Source organism: Saimiri boliviensis, chromosome 16 (genome assembly GCF_048565385.1).
Source record: "Saimiri boliviensis isolate mSaiBol1 chromosome 16, mSaiBol1.pri, whole genome shotgun sequence".
Classification (NCBI taxonomy): Eukaryota; Metazoa; Chordata; class Mammalia; order Primates; family Cebidae; genus Saimiri; species Saimiri boliviensis.
In genome coordinates, this window is record NC_133464.1 from 38,337,576 (window position 1) to 38,358,685 (window position 21,110).

The 21,110-nt window shown below is 38.3% G+C and overlaps 1 protein-coding gene across 17 annotated transcripts in view; it reads left to right on the forward strand.

Annotated features, from left to right (window-relative positions):
* KLF12 (KLF transcription factor 12) overlaps positions 1-21,110 on the forward strand; it is a 466,131-nt gene that overhangs the window by 433,737 nt on the left and 11,284 nt on the right. For all 17 annotated transcript variants that reach the window (XM_074387618.1, XM_074387623.1, XM_074387613.1 and 14 more), the window contains one exon: positions 1,613-1,770. In XM_074387618.1, coding sequence (XP_074243719.1) covers positions 1,613-1,770 — 158 coding nt within the window. The remainder of the gene's footprint in view (positions 1-1,612; positions 1,771-21,110) is intronic.

Sequence of the window (21,110 nt, forward strand, 5' to 3'; positions counted from 1 at the left end):
TACATTCCTTTGTTTATATATAAACTATAGCTGGCTGTCATGATACAGTTGTAGAATTGATTAGTTACATTATAAGACTGTGTGGTCCTCAGTGTTGAAATAAAATATTTACTAACAAGCCCTTTACAGAAAAAGTTCACTGACACTTGATCTAAGTTGAAATGTCATCAATTGTAAAATGCACCATTACTTTATGTACCACTAATAAAAAAATGTATGCCAGTAAAATTATAATAAGCCATCAATTGTGAGAAGCATTCTGATTTTAGAGACGGATAAAATATTTTTAAAAGATCTTAAAATTGATAAGTTGTAAGTATATAGCACTTCAAATAAGTGAATTATGGCATTTATATCAATAAATTTCAAATGTTAAATGTTGAATAAAAATAGGAATAAAACAATTTGCAGAACGATATAAACAGCATGATATTATTCGTCTGACTTTAAAAACACACAATGAATGTCTGTAAATGCAGATATGTATAGGTAAACATAATTTAAAAGAATTAGAAAGATGTAAAGAAAACTCAGGATAGAGACTTTTACCTGGAAGGAGGAGAAAGGGCCAGGATCATGGTGGAAAACAAGGGAGGAATTGATTTTTATCGGTGATGTTCAACTTTTAAAAGAAGTGATTCACTAATAAAAACTAATTTTTAAAAGCGTCAAAATGTGAACAACCTGGAAGAAAACATGTCAAAATATTAACTGTGGTAAATTTTGCGGAGTAGAAATATGAGTGACTGCTTTTTAAATCGTATCTCACTGTAATTTTAAAGAACGTCATGGATAACTAAAAAAGATGAGTCATATTGTTTCTGTGTGAATCAAAAGAGATTAAGATTTTTTAAAGTACATGTTAATCAATTACCTGACGTTACAGACTAATCCTGTTTTTCCACTGGGGCATTCAGATTAAACAACATGCAAGTCAGGGCCACGTTTCACAGTTACAGCTTTTTTTAATAATGGTGGTACAGCTAATCTTTAAAGACAGTGCACATTGTTCCTCACCACAAAGAAACTCCAACTAGAAAAGTTAAATGTCAGGTGCGTTTCACCAAACAGAAATAGCTTGTCATGATTCATGTTACTGATGTCACGTCTTTCAGCTTGACCTCACTTGTTTTGAAATGTACCCTTGTGATTTTACAGGAGTTTATATGTTGTCACATGCAGTGCGGACCCTCTGATTACTTATTAAATGTGTCACTTTGTCATTTGTCTGTAGCAAGGCTTCTTAAAATCTTCTCTATCAGGATATTCAGAAATTCAGAACTGTGAGATGGTGATTCACCCCTACCAGAACGTTTCTTCTGATAATGAGGACATACTCACTGACCACTGCTGTCAGCGACTTTCAGTTGTTGTTGTTATTGTTCTAGACCTGCCTTTCTTTCACTTGGAGTATTTCACCAGACGTAACTCATGCTGCCTGCCTTTCAGGATTCAAAAATGAGATCTGCCCAAGAAAGTCGTAGCAGGAACTGTGGTCATGGTGGCCTTGAGTCTGTGAAGCTGTAGTGCCTGAGACAATGCTCCCATGCCACTAGAGCCAAAATGGGGTGCTGTGCATCTCACCATGTAACTCCACTTTTTCTTTTTCCAGTTCAATTTCACCATTTAGTATTGAGAGCACAAGACGCCAGAGACGGTCTGAATCCCCAGACTCCAGAAAACGGCGTATCCACAGATGTGATTTTGAGGGATGCAACAAAGTGTACACAAAAAGTTCTCACCTGAAGGCTCACCGGAGGACACATACAGGTACAGCTGTGCAGGGCTTCTCACCTGTGAGCCAGTGGGAATCTGTAAAGCGCCGGCCACTCGCCTCGGGAGCCTTTCGTACTCATTCGTCCTGTGTACATCTCAAGTTCAGTTCCCTCCTTCTAGGCAGAATGTCTTCTCTCTCTCCCTCTGTTGAAAAAGGCTTAAATCTTAGTGAACTTGAGAAACCAATGAAGTATTTGAGCTTTTAAAATGTTGGAAACACAGTGATCTGGTAGTCTTTCTCATAATCAGCATCACCATGTAATCATTATATAGTCTATCAGTTTTTAAAATGTCCGCATGGCGCATCAAAGAAGAAACGGAGCAAAATTATTCTCTCTCTTAAAGTTAGTATTTTATCCATTCCTTTAGATCATGCTTTTTTCTCTCCTCAAAACTGTCTCCCGGGCAGGTGCTGTGGCTCACGCCAGTAATCCCAGCACTTTGGGAGGCTGAGGTAGGCAGATCATGGGGGCAAGAGATTGAGACCATCCTGGCCAACATGGTGAAACCTCGTCCCTACTAAAAATACAAAGATTAGCTGGGTGTTGCGCGTGCTTGTAGTCCCAGATACTCGGGAGGCTGAGGCAGGAGAATAGCTTGCCTCACCGTGTAACGAGGGGCAAAGTTGCAGTGAGCCAATGATCGCACCACTGCACTTCCAGCCTGTGACAGAGTGAGACTCCGTCTCAAAAACAAACACACACAACAACAAAAATCTCCCCTAAATAGCAAATAGGTAAACAACTGATGAATAAAAAATGACACATACACATATATGTAGCATTGTGGGAAGTTTTTACAAACATTCAGGCATAACTCCGTTTGATTCACACTGGCTTTTTTTATCTATCAGGAGAAGAGTTTTAGTATTGACAGTTTACAGAATAGGAAATTGACAACACAATTGATTAACTGCATTTGCCACCATTCCCCCATCTGTCTAGGAAATGAACTGGTGACTCTGCACTTAGCCCCTGCCCACCCCATCCTCTGCCCTCTGTGTCCCTCAGCTGGCATCCTCTGGCCTCCTGGGCTTTCAGTTTCTCCTGGATGCCCCCAGTGGAAGGCCCTGGCAAGAGACTGAAGATAGGAGGAGGGCCCCACAATTCCACCACCTCTTTTTTAAAAAGTGGTGAGTGGACTGTGTGAAGCCCAAAGAAGCTGATAGAGCAGGAAAACTCATTCACACATTCCCAGTAAAGCACGCCTCACAGCAGCTGAGTCCCATCCAGTGTCTTTCCTTGACAGCATCTGCCACTGACTGGAAACTTCACATGTAACAGATTCCCATCTCAGACATGTGAAAAGAACTGTACCCTGTAAACTGCTTCCCATACTAGGTGTCAAAATACTTGAAATTAGCATCCTTTTCCATTTAGCCCATGTTCCTCTCTGTTCCCTGTTCTTTTCCCTTTCCTGCTTAATTAGAGGCAGGGTCTCACTATGTTGGCCAGGCTGGTCTTGACCGCCTGGGCTCAAGTGGTCCTTCCACCTTGGGCTTTCAAAGTTCTGGGATTACGGGTGTGAGCCACTGCACCCAGGCTCCTTTTTCTACTTATTCTAGATTCTTCTCTATGATTCTGAGCTTCTCAATGAGAGGTTTTTTTTCTGTTTCTTATGCTCTGCTTTTAAGTCAGTTTCTTTATTAGTAAGGCAAAGAATGAGTGTAAAGACATGGAAATTGAATAAGCATATAACATCCTACCAGTAGATAGCACAGATCACAGCAGGAAGTATGATTAGGCCATATTACTCACTTTTTATAGGAGCATTTCTGTTTTTAAAAAATGGCTTTCTGTACTGAATCATCACATATTTTGAGTTATTCCTATTCTCTTTGAGCTTTCTGGAATACATATTAGCCTCATTTTCACACAGATACCTCTATTCCTCTTATCCAAGTGATGAACAGTGAAGGGGAGGAAAATTTTTAGTCAGGTACTATTAAAGGATTTAACTCCATGGCATTATAGGATTTTTTCTTAGAGGTTCTAACGTATACCGTGAGAGCAAAGGAGATACCACGTATACGTTATTATTCAAAACAATCTAAAGCTTGCATGCTGCGCTAAAGCAGAATTAATTAGCTTGGCTTATTAATACAATGAAATCACAGAATCTAAGGGTCAAATGGACTTTATATGTTACAGTCTAGTGTTTCCTAAGTAGGGGAACCCTTTGCATGTCATACCTCATAGAGAGCGAGTCACTGCTATGCAGTTTTGGTGCATACTTACATGTATTTTTAAAAATTTGTTCTTAACAACTGGGTGATTGCAGCTGTTATTATCTCTTTTACACTTCCGGCTGACTATTGTTCCCACATTAGTAATTTAACCAACTCTCCGTAAATGTTCTGAGTGATCACTTATTCTTCTGCAACACAATCTGAAGGCAGAGTTCTTCTCTTACAAAGTCCAGTAGTCTCTTACAGTGCTGTTTAGATCTGGAAACCTTCTGGTTGGGCAGAATGGCCTCTAATGATAATGCTGTAATTTTCACTCTCTAGCCCCAGCATTCCTCTCAACACTGTCACGAACCAACTAGTATCTTAATTCTCCAAATCAAACACCTCTAGTTTTCTCAGCCATGTCTCCAACTGATCATTGTGTCCCTTTAAGTTTTGATACCACAAATTGAAGGAAGACATCCTGTGAATGGACTTCTCTTAATACAGGCGTACCTCAAAGATATTGTGGGTTCAGTTCCAGACCACCCCAATAAAGTAAATGTCACAATAAAGCAAGCCACACAATTTTTTTGTTTTCCTATTACATTTAAAAGTTGTGTTTATACTATACTCAACTGTGCAATAGCATTGTCTAAAAAAAGTACATACCTTAATTAAAAAGCTCTTTATTGCCAACAAGCACTAACAGTCCATCTGAGCCTTTTGGCTGGTGGAGGGTCTTGCCTCTGTGTTGATGGCTAATAACTGATCAGGGTGGTAGTTGCTGAAGGTTGCAGTGACTGTGGAAATTTCCTGAAATAAGACAACAATGAAATTTGCCACATGAGTGGACTCTTCTTTCATAAAAGATTTCCCTGTAGCACATGATGCTGTTTGCTAACATTTTACCCACCCGTAGAACTACTTTCTAAATTGCAGTCAATCTTCTGATGCTCTTTATCAACTAAGCTTATATAAACTTCTAAATCCTTCATTGTCATTTCAACAGTGTTGACAGCATCTTCACTGGGAATATATTTCATTTCAAGAATCACTTTTTTTGCTCATCCATAAGAAGTAATTCCTCATTCATTCAAGTTTTATCATGAGCTTGCAGGAATTCAGTCACATCATCAGGCTCCACTTCTAATTCTAATTCTCCCGCTGTTTCCACCACTTCTGCAATTCCCTCCTCCATGGAAGTCTTGAATCTCTTGAAGTCATTGATGAGGACTGAATCAACTACTTCCACATTCCTGTTCGTGTTGATTTTTGACTTATCATGAATCATAAATGTTCATAATGACATCTAAAATGAATCCTCTCTAGAGGTTTTTTAATTTACCTTGCCCAGATTCACAAGAGGAATAATTAGCTATGAAGCTATAGTCTTATGAAATGTATTTCTTAAATGATAAGACTTAGAAGTCAAAATGACTCCTTGATCTATGGGCTGAAGAATGCATGTTGTGTTAGCAGGCAGGAAAACAACACCCGTCTCCTTATACATCTCATCAGAGCTCTGGGGTGACCAGGTGCATTGTCAGTGAGCAGTAATATTTCTCAGGGAATCTTTTTTTCTGAGCAGTAAGCCTCAACAGTGGACTTAACATTCAGTATACCATGCTGTAAAAATCCAGGCTTTGTTGTTACATTTATGCAGCACAAGCAGATTTCGCATAATTCTTTAAGGGCCCTAGGATTTTCAGAATGGTATATGAGCCTTGCCTTCAATGTAAAGTTACTGGCTCCATTAGCCCCTAACGAGAGTCAATCTGTCCCTTGAAGCTTTAAAGCTAGGCATTGACTTCTCCTCTCTAGCTTGGAAAGTCGTAGATGACATCTTCTTTCAGTAGGAGGCTGTATTGTCTACATTGAAAATCTGTAGTTTAATATGGCTGCCTTCATCAGTGATCTTAGCCATCTTCTGGATCACTTGCTGCAACTTCTGCATCAGCACTTGCTGCTACAACTTGTACTTACATGTTATGGGGACAGCTTCTTTCCTTAAGCCTCATGAACCAACCTTCTCTAGCTTCCGACTTTCCTTCTGCAGCTTTCTTACCTCTCTCAGCCTTCACAGAATTGAAGAGTTAGGCCCTTGCTGTGGGTTACGCTTTAGCTTTAGGGAATGTGGTAACTAGTTTGATCTTCCATCCAGACCACTCAAACTTTCTCCAAAGCAGCGGTAAGGCTGTTTGGCTTTCTTATCATTTGTGTATTAACTGGAATAACATTTTAATTTTTCTCTGGAATTTTTCCTTTGCTTTCACAACTTGGCTAACTGGCTCAAGAGGCCTGGTTTCCAGGCCGTCTCAGTTTTTGACATGCCTGACTCACTAAGCATAATCATTTATAGCTTTTGATTTGAAGTGAAAGATATATGACTTTTCCTTTCACTTGAACACTTAGGGGTTATTGCAGGGTTACTAACTGGCCTAATTTCAATGTTGTTGTGTCTCAAGGGATGGGGGGAGCTCAAGAAGAGAGTGTGAGATGGGGTAGCAGCTGGTCAGTAATGCAGTCACAACACACACAACATTTATCCATTAAGTTTGCCATCTTGGGTACAGTCCATGGAACCCCAAAACAATTACAGTAGAAACATCAAAAGATCACTGATCACAGATTAACATAAGAAATGTAGTAAAAGTTTGTAATATTACGAGAATTACCCAAGTGTGACACAGAGATGCAAAGTATGACAAAGAGATGCACATGCTATTGGGAAAAATGGCTCCTATACACTTGCCTGACATCAGATTGCCACAAAACTTTAATGTGTGAAACACACACACACACACACACACACACACACACACACACACACAATATCTTAGAAATCCAATAAAGTGCAGTAAAATAAGATATGCCTGTATATGCAAAAATCATATTAGGTTTTTTTAGCAGTTTATTAGGTTGTCTAAATCAACGCTGACAACTATATCTTGTCTATTCCTTGTATCTATAATAGATTTCTTTTAAAAGAAAGAAATTTTTTTTCTTTCTTTTAAAAGCCATTAGCTCCAACCACATATATAACATTGCATTTATAAGAAATTATAGGTAAAGATTTCTTGTACCTATCATAATTTCTTATAAATGCAATGTTATATATGTGGTTGGAGCCGATGGCTTTGCTTGGAAGTAGTGTTTCTGACCACTGAAAGTGTTGAGGCACAGGCTGGAAATACAGGATAGAATCATTATTCTGAGGGTTGCACGTACTTTTTCAAGTCTAAGAAATAATTTTTCTACATTCATTTTCTTGATTTGGGCTCTTTTTCTAATAAATTGAAATGACTTGAAAGTTCTCCCCACCCACTTTGCCTTTATTAATTTTGCTTTCTGTTTCAGCTTCCGCATCTGTGCCAGATAATTGATGAATGATTGAATAGGATGGGTTCAAGGAAAACCCTAAGACATGACCTGAGAGGCCTCCATTCAGTTGCATCTTAATTCTTTAGACAGTATCCAAAATCCACCTAGCTCCGCTATTTCCAGCTCACATTTCTCTGTCTCACAGCTACATCGAAATGTCCTTGTGAAACACCTGCCCAAAACCAAGATATGTCAAATCCATTCATCCACTCAGCAGAGAGATAGTTACTATGTACAGGCGTAGCATCCTTGAACTATTACCAGTCAAATAACATTATTTTTAAAAAGAAAGAGTGAAATTCACTTGATTTTCTCTTACTAGTTCAAAATGAGCCCATACTGACTTCTGATTTATAATCATGTGTAAGATTTTATAACAGTGTCCAAAATGAAATCAAAACTAGTTCTATAGGGAATCAGGTTGGTTTGCAGGCTCTTAGTAAATATCTTCTTAGCCTTACCTTTGCTTCAGGCATATTGAGCAAGTTACTTGTGTGTGACCAGTAACAATTAGTTTGGAGTTTGGGATTTAACAGTTGACTTACGAGAGCTATGCACGCTATGGGAGGGGAGTAAGTATCAGTGAGAAACTTCCCTTGAGAAAGTTAATTTCACCTTTAATGTTTGATCTTTTTGTACCGTATAAGTACCTGATCAGCCATCTTTTAATTTATGACTTAGACAGTAGTTTAAACATTTGTAGGTATTTGAAAGAGGAACATTTTCTAGATATTAGCAAAGAATTTAGAGTAGAAAAAGAAATGCCAAGGAGTACCTTTCTAAATTTAAAAATAAGTATATTTTCATGAATGTACAGTTCAGATACTAACATGAAGATATGACCAGGAATTTTTTTTTTTTTTTTTGAGACGGAGTTTCGCTCTTGTTACCCAGGCTGGAGTGCAATGGCCCGATCTCGGCTCACCGCAACCTCCGCCTCCTGGGTTCAGGCAATTCTCCTGCCTCAGCCTCCTGAGTAGCTGGGATTACAGGCACGCGCCACCATGCCCAGCCTAATTTTTTGTATTTTTAGTAGAGACAAGGTTTCACCATGTTGACCAGGATGGTCTCGATCTCTTGACCTCGTGATCCACCCGCCTCGGCCTCCCAAAGTGCTGGGATTACAGGCTTGAGCCACCGCACCCGGCCACCAGGAATTTTTAAATGAGTTTATTAACACCTGCCTGTGCTTAATCAGGCACATTAAAAAGGAAAAAGTACATCTCAGCCATCATATACACATTATTGTCAGCAGGTTAATTATTTACATCCACTGTCTAAATTGCGAGTCTCTGTACATGAAGCAGTTTACAGAGTATTTAAATAAATATTTATATTCATAAATAAATATTAGCACTTAAATGAATATGCATTGCCATTAAAATTAATATGGTCATTTAAATCTGTGCTATACAAAACAAGTATGCACTACAGATATTCTCATGTTAAGAATTCTATTGCTTATTAACTGAGTTGCATTTGAATTTTAGAAGACACTAATTTTGTGAATTTGGTTTTGCTGTTTAGAATTCTCTATTTTCTAAAAAAATAAATGCTCTAGTAATATCTACAAGTGCAGTACAAGCAAATACGATTCAGGCATCAGTGATTCCTACAGCCACTAGATGGTGCCCCAGAACCAGATGTTGGGTCTAGTCTAGAAGAGTCAAAGAAGAAACTAGAACTCTGGTGTTATGTGTGACATGGCATTAAAATGGAACTGTGATGCTGACATTATCAGTGTTCTGCAGAATATTAAAATTTAATGATGAAGTTTAAAAACGCAAAATAAAGATAAAATCAGATTTTTTTTTCAAAGTAATTGGAGTATGTAAAAATAGTCTGTTTCAAATGAATCTGGAAATATTTTCTATCACCAATTGACATACTGTTCTCTAATAAATTTCTGAGGGCCAGTAGGTAATCCTGTATAGTATTCATTTTAATTCATGTGAAAACCATACACCTCTAATCTTAAAAAATTAGTAAACTTAAGGTAGTCACATTTCTTAGGAATTATTCATATCTGAATTTTGCACATAAAGGAAGTTTAATCATACAGATGCTTAAAAATATTAAGCAATTCTGATGCAATTTCCAAAGTACGTTTTTCCCTACCTTTATGAAACTACACATTTAATAATTTTTCTCTCAATGAATGAAGCCTCTGTAATTAATATCAAATACTATAACATATTTATTACATTAATTATATTTGATTACATATTTGAAATGCACATACACATATGTACACACACCCTCCACAAAGAGCGATCCTAAATGACTGCAGATTTTGTCCTTTCTCATTTTCTTACTTGCCTCATCATTTCTTGCTACTATTCCTGTATTTCTTGCTTCTAATTTGAATCTTCATCTTCATTTACTGAATGAGACTCTGAAGTGGTTTGAGGATATTCCTACAAAGAAAATTAGGGGCTTTGTGACAGCCCTACGTCCTGGTGGCCTTTTGTTCACAGGTGCTTGTGGTTGCTAGATCTTAACTTCAGATGAGTGAATGCTGCTGTTCATGACTTCACATCTGTACTTACTAATTAAATAGCTTATTCCACCTAAAGCTCCATTTCAGACCCCCCCCCAATCTAGATTCCTTGTTAGATAAAGCATAGGGCTTAGTGATGCCAAGATAATAAATAATTTAAGAGCACACTGACACTTTTCAAGGAAGACTCCTCTCCTGTAAGTTATAAGTCCTGATCAAATAGCTCGTGAATATGAGCTATACTGGTAACTGTTGAGACATAAGAAAATAAAATAGAAATATCACCAAACTTGAAGTCCAGAAAACAAAAGTTTGAATCTGTCTTTAGCCCCTGGCTGATTGGTGAACTTAAGACAAACTACTTAACTTGTATGAATCTCAGGTTTTCTTTTTTACGTTTGAACATGAACGTAGCTCTTCAAGTGGTTTACATATTCTCATCACATGTGTAAATCCCTGGAAAAGAGCAAGGTTAGGGCACATGGACAGGGCAGGTATTAGGAAAGCAGTGGAGCTGAGATTGAAACTCTGGTGTCTCTCAGTCTATGCTTGTCCTTAAACCTGGTCTCAGACTAGTTTGCTGATAACCTACGAGTCCTGTCTTCACTAGAGCCATGCTCCTGTGCATCTCTACCCAGCAGTACCTACCTGTTTAGCATCCGCCCTTCAGGGATGATAAAGTAATGAGAGAGCGAGAGACTTTAATCTGTTTTTAAGGATTTCATTTAACACAGTGGTCTCTCTTCCCAGTCTACTCAAATTTTATTAGAAGCCTGTGAGAAGACATGGACCAGAAGCATTAATCATCAAATAAAATTAAATAGTCTGCTCTTGAGTGCTTGTTTGGCACACAGCTCTTTGAATGTAATGGCTGTTATGTACAAGTGGAGACAGCAGAAAGTTCTAAATCTGGTGGGAGAGATGGCCTCATTCATACATATCCAGCATGTAAAATAATACATAATAGGAAAGCAGTGAGTGAGCTCTATGCAGGTTGCTACGGCAGCACTGAAGGGGTCATTGGTCCTGACTGGAGGGAGGCGGCAAGCATCACCTGCCTATGCAAACCATGATGTTTCTGTGCCACCTCCAAAGAGGAAAACAAGTAATTTGGATTGGTAACAGGATGCTTTGGGGGTATAGCACTTATTTTCATTAATGGAGAAGGGAGTCATTTTAACCTGTGATGGAGAGTTTTTGTTTAGAAACACATGCTTAAGATTTACAGTGTTTGGAATGTAGGCAACCATTCTGTACATAGTTGCGCAAATTTTGTTTTAAAAGTTTTACCTTATTTTTATTTAAAAAATAAGTTGATCTTTTTTCCTATATTTAGAAAAGACTTCTAAGTCTATTATTTTTATTTTAAAAATAAGTTGATCTTTTTTCCTATATTCAGAAAAGACTTCTAAATCTATCTATTATTTTTATTTTTATTATTTTTCTTTAACTCCATTTTAGTCTGACTTTGGAATATTTTTATTTTTATTTTAAAAATAAGTTGATATTTTTTCCTGTATCTAGAAAAGACTTCAAAACCTATCAATTATTACCTCATTTAAGTAAATAAATTACTAAATGAGTTGTGTTTCATAATTCTATTTATGTTAGCACATAAATTATCAATGACAGTACAAAGTTAAGGATGCCATGGGATTTTTATAGTGTCTTCGTTACCTCATTCTCCTTCCTTTGCTTTGGGGGGCTTTATTTTATTCATACATCCATCAAAGCTGGGTTATATGAAAAGTATGGAATAATAATATCTTCACCCTTTCTACTTTCTCTTGTTCTGCCTAAGAATAACTGGATTTGACTGCTGGTCATCTTATCCTGAATGGTAAAATTAACTGCTACTAATATAAAATTTGTGGTTTTAATGGAATTATTAAAGATAATAAGGAACTGTATTTTGGTAGAATATCAATTCCTCATTAAAGGATATATAAAAATACGGTCGGGTGCATTGGCTCACACCTGTTAATGTCAGCACTTTGGGAGGCTGAGGTGGGAGGATCACCTGAGGTCAGGAGTTCTAGACCAGCCTGGCGAACATGGCAAAACCCATCTCTACTAAAAATATAAAAATTAGCTGGGCATGGTGGCATGCCCCTGTAGTACCAGCTACTCAGGAGTCTTAAGCAAGAGAATCACTTGAACCTGGGAGGCAGAGGTTGCAGTGAACTGAGACCATGCCACTGCACTCCAGCCTGAGTGACAGAGCAAGACTCCATCTCACAAAAAAAAAAAAAAAGTAGTAATAATAGATTCAGAATGCTCAAGATAATTCAATTAAAAATCTTCATAACTAAGAATAATAGAATTGTAAGAAATATGTTTTAAATGTTAAAATAATGCTCATTTGAGCAACAAAATACAAGACTCAATCACATTATCATGTTACTAATTTTAGAAGTGTAAAACAAAATATTCGCAGACTAGAATGGTAAGTGGCACTAGTATTAAATACTTTACAAATATGTTGTTCTTTTCAAAAGTATATATTCTAATTCATTAGACAAGAAAATATAGAATAGATAGAATGCAAACAGTATAAACTCTCTGTCTCACTAAATAGATTACTCTTATGTTAACCCTACTATGTACTATTTTTTTAATGAAAAGGAAGTATTTAAAGTAGTTTCATTCATTTGATGAACAAGTCTCTGTTAGCACGTAGCACTAATGTATTAGGCTCTGGGGTACAGTAATGAGAAGGCTCAAAGCCATCCTCAGTATAGCACTGCTGAGTGGGACAGAGAGGAAAACCTTCAATCACAGTGTGGTGTGAAGAGAGTGTCTGAGTACTGTGGGGCCAACATGTGGTATGATCCAATTATCTTCCAGAAAGTTTTCTTTCTCTACAGCATGGACAATAAATTGGAGTGCATAGGAGGTAAGACAGAGCAACAGTCGTTCAAAACTGGTCCTGGTAAAAGGTGGAAGAGGACCTAACGTAAGGTAGACCACCACTGTGGGGATAAACTGGGAGGACTGCTGGATAGATTTTAGAAGACAGAACTGGCAGATGTAATTAATCAGAGTGGGGTAGGCAGGGAATCACAGAGAGGGAAGAGTCCAAGAAATCTCTCCAACTGGAGACACTGGTGACTGGGTACCTGAGTAGGTAAGAGTCACTATTTTTCCAGAAAGCAAAACAGGAAGCACATATTTAGGTGGGAAGTGCTGAGCAAGACCGCCAGTTGGAAATATCCTGTATCCCACTCTGGTGCTTAGGATGGAGACTGAGGTATAGCTGCTTAGGAATCTTTCCCTTATGAGTTGTGGTGGAAGCCATATGAGCCAAGAGGAATATCTGCCAGGTGAGAAGTTAAGTCAAAATCTTGGGAAACATTTATGTGACAGATAAAGGAAGAGGTCTCTGCAAAAGAAACTGAGGAAAAAGTAGCCAGTCACATAGGTAAAGAAAGGACACTACGTAGAAATGAAAAGTCAGAACAGCCAAATAAAATATTGCCTTTTGACTTTGAACTTTTTACTTACACTAAAGCTCACTTTTATAGTAGGATATTTTGGTTTATTTATATTGGATTTCTGGGTGAGAAGGGCTAGCCTGTGTGTTAACACCATTGTCTGTCCTGTAAGTGGTAATTCACACTTGCAATCTCCATGCCCAGTTCTGACCAGATACCCTGGTTTATTACAGCACTAATTTAACATGTTGAGAGAGAGGGTGAGTGGTGATTGAGATACATGCTAACTGGCTGTGAGGACACTGGGTGAAGTGGGCCTAGTTACTGCAACTACTTCATTAGGAAGTTGTCAACGTTAAATGAGGTAATATCCATAAAGCTCTTAGAGCAAAGTATGGTACACGGAAAGTACTATATGCTTTAGCAAATATTGTTTTTATCACAGATACTTATTAGAGAATATGCAATATTATTTAGAGGAGGAAAGAAGGAACCCACTTGGTCTTTTTAATATATAATGAAAAAGATATTCAATTAATTCAGTCCAAGCAATTCAGTAGGATGGAGACTGCCATATCGATTACTTATTTGATTGAATTGACAGGACCAAATGGATATCATAGAATAGATTAGTCTGCTTGGCCTATAAAGTAGTTTTTTACTTTACAATGTTAAGAAAATCAGCATCAGGATTGGCATCCACTTACCCCAAAACCACAATTAATTGCTGAGAAAATAGCTAACAGGACCGATTTTTAACTGTATATTATTTACATTTCTTTATAAAATCCGAAATACCTTGAATTTTGTAAATATAAAATTAAATATCCCTTATTGAGTATGTATCATTTCCCAGGCATGCAATGCGTTTATTTCTGAGTTTCACAACAGTGCTGTAGGAGTAAATGGTATTTCTATTTTATAGATGGGGAAACTGGGAAGCTCTCAGAACGCTTAGCTTTTTGGCCTTGGATCGATTTCATATAGGTGAATTCAGCCTGTATATGGCTGTGTGCTCTTTCAGATTTCAAAACTTATGGTATTGTATGCTGCCTTAACCTATGCAGAGGTACAGCCACCTACTCTATCTGTAGACAAGTCAGGGGTCTTATAATCTCAGCTCTTTCCTGGCCTTTAGGTTTCAGTTTCCTCATCTTGAAAGTACCTCATTTCCTTCCAGATCTAAATTCTGTGAACTTTCATGAACTAATATAACAGAAACCAGAAGACAAGATAGGAATCTTGATTCTGGGTTGTTTTTTTTTTTTTCTCATATGCAAATATCATTCCTCAAGGAAAACAGATTGTCACAGCCAATATGTTGAGCCTTGAATGTAATGAAGCTCATTTGTCAGTGTCTGGGGCCCCACAATTTTATAAAAGTTAAACAGGGACACGTTTCAGAAATGCACTTCTGAACCTAGGAAAATGCCTGTGCTTCCTGTTGCAGAAGGTGTTCCTTTTCAGTTGCTTGAGAAAATAATAGAGAAGCTGATGAGAACTTGGGTGTTTTGTTTAACACAGGCTTTTTCAAATTGCACATTCCTCTTATGCGTGTTGCTCACACGTCATTTTAATATGAAAGGGCACCTGTCTTTTGTCTCAGTACACATTTACCTTTCAGCATTTCAGATGGTGAAATGGGAGGTACCTGAAAAAGTTATTTTTGTTTGGTGGGTTTGGGAATCTATTCAATACCTGGTGTTTTCTTTAGACTTTATTCTACCTTCTGCTGGGTAAATGTCATGGAAATGCACTTAGTGACTCTTAATCCTTTTCTTTAACCAAAATTGAAAGAGACAGCCGTTTTCATAATAAATCAGTTGGTTATTTCAAGGAAAAAAAAAAAAACCCTGATGTGAGTTTTTATTTTCCCAGAACACTTATTCTATTTAAATAATACCTACATTTTTATATGCTATATATGCATACAAAGTTATATTTAACATGAATTCCAAACTGGAGTTAAAAGAGTGTTCGAATGAACAATAACACCCCCCCACACACACTTTTTTTGGGTATGTCTTCTTTAACCTTTAGAAGACTATTTCACTTTAACAAATAGATACTTGTCCTATTAGTGTTGGTTAACAGATTTCTTTTTCAGAAGTTTTTCTGGTTTAGTGCAGGTTTTTTACAGAACTGGGGAAGCACAGATTGTGCTGAAAATGGTCAGATTCTTTTTTTAAATACAAAAGCTGGAAATGGCCTAAGGATTTATCATGGGACACAGAGATCATCCCTGCAGAACTGAAGACCTAGAAGTTAATGAACTATACTCCAAGCACTGGCATAGTATCACCCAGCTAGGCACCCAGTACCCAACTAGTGTTCTTTGATTTTTCTCTTTACATCAAAAATTTAATGTCTCAAATTAACAACAACAACAGCAACAAAAACTTACTAAGATTTATTGGCGAAGCAACACACAGTACCTTTCTCTGTAAGTTTGCTGTTTCATAGACTTCATATAAGAAACCAAAATCAAAGATGATCAAGTCAAAGTGAAGTCAAATTTTTAGATTATTCAGAAAAATACTAAACACATTTTTAAAGATTTTTGTCAAGAGGTATTAACTGTGTGCTTGTGAGTTAAACAAAAGGAGCAAAGAAGGTAAGCAGGCTATTTTTATTTTTAGCTTATTTTCAGAGAAAACAATTTTGAATAACACATTTGCACATTCCTCTTATGTGTGTCGCAGAATTCACATACTTTTCAGAATTCTACTTCCAGTGAATTTAAGGAAACTGCATTATTTCTAAAGAAATTAATAGAAATCAAGTTTCTGATCACCATCGTTCAAGCTGATGCAGAGTCACCCAGGTACAGTAGCAGCCCAGGCTCTGGGAGGGATCTGACTCCATTTATTGTCCCAGCCAACTCTTTCCATAGGAACATTTTCATGGAAAATTCACCTACCATTCTGTCCCTGCTGCTAACTTTTTAAAAATTAAATTTAGCTTTCTATTTTCAAGCAAGTTTTTAAGGGAAATAAGGCAAAAAGGACAATTCTGTTCTTTATTACAGCCTTTCAGGGCTCAGCTAACATGCTACTGGATTCCTTACAAACTTACCATTCTAATTAGTTTTTGACTCTCATCATAAAGTTAGTTCCTGCTATCTTAATGTGATTATAAGATTGTATACTTTAAATTGCTTCAAAGCACAAATATAAGATGCAGCGTGCCATTAAAACACAATGCAGTAGCTACTAAAATGTTTTGTATCCGTTTCTAAAATTTGACTAGTCTAAGGAGAGCACTTATAGACTTTCTTTCTTTCTTTTTTTTTTAAATGAAATACTAGGCACTGGGTGGGTATAATGAAAACATACATCTCCCTTGAGCTCTCTGGCTGGGCACAGTAGACATCTTCTCCCCTACCCCATAGCTCAGCCTCTAATTTTGAGGAGAGATTTGAAGATCTTGTTTTCTTTTTTTTAAGCATGGTGAGAGAGAATGCTTAAACTCCAGTTTTATTCATGGGGCAATGGGAGTAAAGAATATTATGCATAAGATTTTTGGGGGATTGTAAAAGGATATGTTTTTATAAGGAACATTTCAAGGAAAATTCATGTTATCACTTATATGATTAAATTTTCTAATATACTTTCTTCTCCCTCCCCGCAAAGAGAAGGTTTGCATTCCTTATTATATGCCTTTGTTAGTTACTTAGTCCCAAATAGCTTATAAATTTTTATTTTTTCTTTTTATTTATTTTTGAGACACAGTCTTGCTCTATCACCGAAGCTGGGGTACAGTAGCACAATCTCAACTCACTGCAACCTCCACCTCCTGAATTCAAGTTCTCGTGCCTCAGCTTCTTAAGTAGCTAGGACTACAGATGCACACCACCACACCCAGCTGATTTATTTATTTGTTAGAGATAAGGTTTTGCTATACAGCTAGTGCTCGACTTACGACCACGATTGGTTCTGACAGACCTGTCGTAACACAATTTGGTCGTAAGTTGAGTAGGCTATATGTACAGTACAGTTCTGTGAAATGATGTTATAAAAATCTTTAAGTCATATATTATTATAATTTTCTTTCATTGTTGTTATATATCATAATTTTATTTCTTCATTTTATGCCATTTGTATCATCTCTACACCATGATCACATGGGTGCAGAACCTTTCACAGCTTCACAAATTCTTTCTTTATCTTTCAAAATCCTCGACACAGTCGAGTGTGATAACTTCGTATCACGTGTGATCACATTCAGTTTCTTTCCTCCTTCGTACTGCCTAATTACCTTCATTTTCGTGTCGAGATCGATGGCCTTTCTTTCCTTCTTGGCAGGCTGAGGCATAGACAAAGACAATTTCCTCTTGTTAGACATCTTGGGAAGGGTTTGATGAAAAATATCCAAGACACAAAACACAAACTGCTGTACTGAGTCTGGGATAACAGTTGAAATGGTGCACGCGGAGATGGTAGTGCTGCAGGAAGGTGGTCTGCACTGTCGTACGCCCAGCTGGGCAACGTTTGCACTGCCAGGAGCGGAGCAGTCGTGGCTAGCGATTGTGGTCGTAAAGTCGAATGGTCGTAAGTTGCATAGGTCATAAGTCGATCAATACCTGTATTGCCCAGGCTGGTCTTGAACTCTTGGCCTCAAGTGATTGATCCTGTCACCTCAGCCTCCCAAAATGCTGGGATTACTGGCATGAACTACCACATCTGGCCTAGCAGAAAATTTATATATTGTTTTTATTGGTTTTATTCAAGGAATAGGGAAGCATCTGCCTCTTTTATTTCCGAGGCCTCTTCCCCTGCTTTTCATGATCGTTTAGTACACTTGATCACACTTCACAGGCTACTTTTCAAGTGTGGCACTGTTTCCCCACTCTACATTTGAGGGTTTCGACAAATCCTTGCTCTACCAGGTGCTGTTTTCACTGCTGCTTCTGCCTTTAAGATACACATCTAAAAACAGCTCCGGACGTCTTAACTCCTACTTTCTGATCCTTCTCATATTGTGACCCCACTTTCCAGACTCAGTAGGAGGGTAACTCATCAGTGTTCAGAGTGGCTTTTTTAACACAACTGTATTTAAAGGATCTGGAGGTGAGGTGCGGCGCCCTCATGATGGAGAATCCTTACTTTTTGTTACCAGGTAAAATATAGAGAGGCACTCCTGAACTTCATACCTTGTGACCTTCACCCTCCTAGGTGAGGTTATTGTATTTTTTTAATGAGCAGAAGATTCTGAGGATATTTCTAGGTCTGATTAAGTTGGGTGAGCCTTTCTCAATTTTTAAAAAAAACTTTTTTTTTTTTTTGAGACGGAATTTTACTCTGTCATTCACACTGCAGTGCAGTGTCGAGATCTCGACTCACTGCAGTCTCTGCCTCCCAGGTTCAAGTGATTCTTTTGCCTCAGCCTCCTGAGTAGCTGGGACTACAGGTATGTGCCACCATGCCCAGCTGATTTTTTGTATTTTTTTGGTAGAGATGGGGTTTCCCCATGTTGGCCAGGATGGTCTGGATCTCTGGACCTCGTGATCCACCCGCCTCAGCTTCCCAAAGTGCTGAGATTACAGGCTTGAGCCACCACACCTGGCCTTCATTTTCATTTCTAAAAATTATTTATTTTTTGGCCAGGCAAAATGGCTCATGCCTGTAATCCCAGCACTTTGGGAGGGTGAGGTAGGCAGATCACGAGGTGAGGAGACTGAGTCCATCCTGGCTAACACAGTGAAACCCATCTCTACTAAAAATACAAAAAATTAGCCACGTGTGTTGGCACAGCTACTCAGGAGGCTGAGGGAGGAGAATTGCTTGAAACCAGGAGGTGGAGGTTGCAGTGAGCCAAGATCACACCACTGCACTCCGGCCTGGATGACAGAGTAAGACTCCGTCTCAAAAAATATATATATTTATTTTTATATTTTGGAGGCAGGGTCTTGCTCTGTCACACAGGCTGGAGTGCAGTTGCATGATTATAACTCAACTGTAGACTGGAACTCCTGGTTTCAAGCAATCCTTCTGCCTCCAGCTTCCCAAATAGCTGGGGCTGCAGTTGTGAACCACTGTCCTTGGCCAAGTTTTCTTATTTTTATTGTTTTAGAGATGGAGGGAGTCTCACTGTGTTATCCAGGACGGTCTCAAACTCCTGGCCTCAAGTGGGATCCTCCTGCCTCAGCTTCCCAAGTAGCTGAGACTATAGGCCTGAGCCACTGTTCTCAGTGGGTGAGTGTTTTAAGAGGATCACTCATTTTGTGTTGTCCAGAAATCAATTTGAAGTATTTGAAATACCATGGGTATTTATTACTGAGAGGACTGTTAGGATTTGAATTGAGGATTCTAAGTTGAGAATAAGTGATTGAGCTGTAACTAAAACATTCCCTCACCAACTCATTTCAAACTCCCAATGTGTAATATACAACCCCAATTCAATAGTCTAACATATTCTTGAAGCCGACGAAAAGCAGAGATGGGCATCTCTTATAATCAGCGGTTGGCTAACCCTTTCTGTAGAGGACTGGATAGTAAAGATCTTAGGCATTGAAGGCCATACGTTATATGTTGCAGCTGCTCAACTTCTCCATCTCTGGAAAAAACCAGAACAAAGTGGAAATAAATAAATGTGGCTGTACTCCAATAAAAAGTCATAATTTTTATGCAGAAAGTATTTCTCTTAATTGTTTTTTCAACGTTTAAAATTATAAAAGTGGGCACCACAGTTCACCACACCCTGCTCTGATTTTCAAGTGGAAAGAACATAACTAGCGTTGTTAAGTAGCCAACATAAAAACGAAAGCATGGCTGGTATCATCTTAAGGAAGACATTAGAGAATGTTAAGTGACTAAATTGGAAATACAAAGACAGCTAGACAGCACCTGAGGTATAAACTGTCTCTACCTTGGGCCATACCAGCCTCTCACATCCTTATTAAGATGAGCCTGGCATTCTCGTCTCTCTCTCCTCCCCAGGTACGCCCCCACCATGGAGTCCCTTCTTTACTATCAGGAATGCCAATGGCAGGATCCAGCAGCTTAGCTTTTCTTTCCCCATCCCCTCCTTCTTCTCACTCCCCTTCCCTCCCACTTTCCTCTCTCTTTTCTTTCTTTCGGGGTTGTGCTCTGCCACCCAGGCTGGAGTGCAGTAGCACAGTCATAGCTCACTGCAGCCTTGAACTCCTGGACTCAAGCGATGATCCTGTGTCAGCCTCCCCAGTAGCTGGAACTACAAGTGCATGCCACTGCACCTGGCTAATTTAAAAAATTTTTTCGGGGAGAGATAGGATGTCACTTTGTTGCCCAGGCTGATCTCAAACTCCTGGCCTGAAGTGATCCTCCCACCTCAGCCTCCCAAAGTGCTGGGATTACTGGCATGAGCAACCATGCCCAGCTAGTTATCTAATCCCATGTGCTACTTCCTCCAAGAGAGAAACACACATCCTCCTACTACACAGCTGAGCAATGCTCATCTCCAGTGAAGGAGACATTTTATTCTTTTCTTTGTAGGCCTTACACTCTCTCTAGATGGTTCCATAGCAACACAGGAAATAGCTAAGAGATGGTTCTTGGTGACCAAATCCGACTAGCTCAGCTAAGTGCACCAAAGATGGATGTATTTTTGAAAAGATGAATTATATCAAGCTCAACTTATTAGAACCCATGCTTATAATATAAATTTCAAAAACAGATGACATGTAACACGTAAAAGCATGTTAATAATTCCATTGATATACTGTATAGTAGATCTCCAATCTTTTTAAGTTAGGGGCTTTGGTGGCTTTTTTTTGTTTGTTTAATTTCTGTCAGACTTTGGTCAGTGGACATATGCAAATACAGTTTTGTCTCCATGGGACAACCACAATGAATCAGAAGTTGAGGTTTGG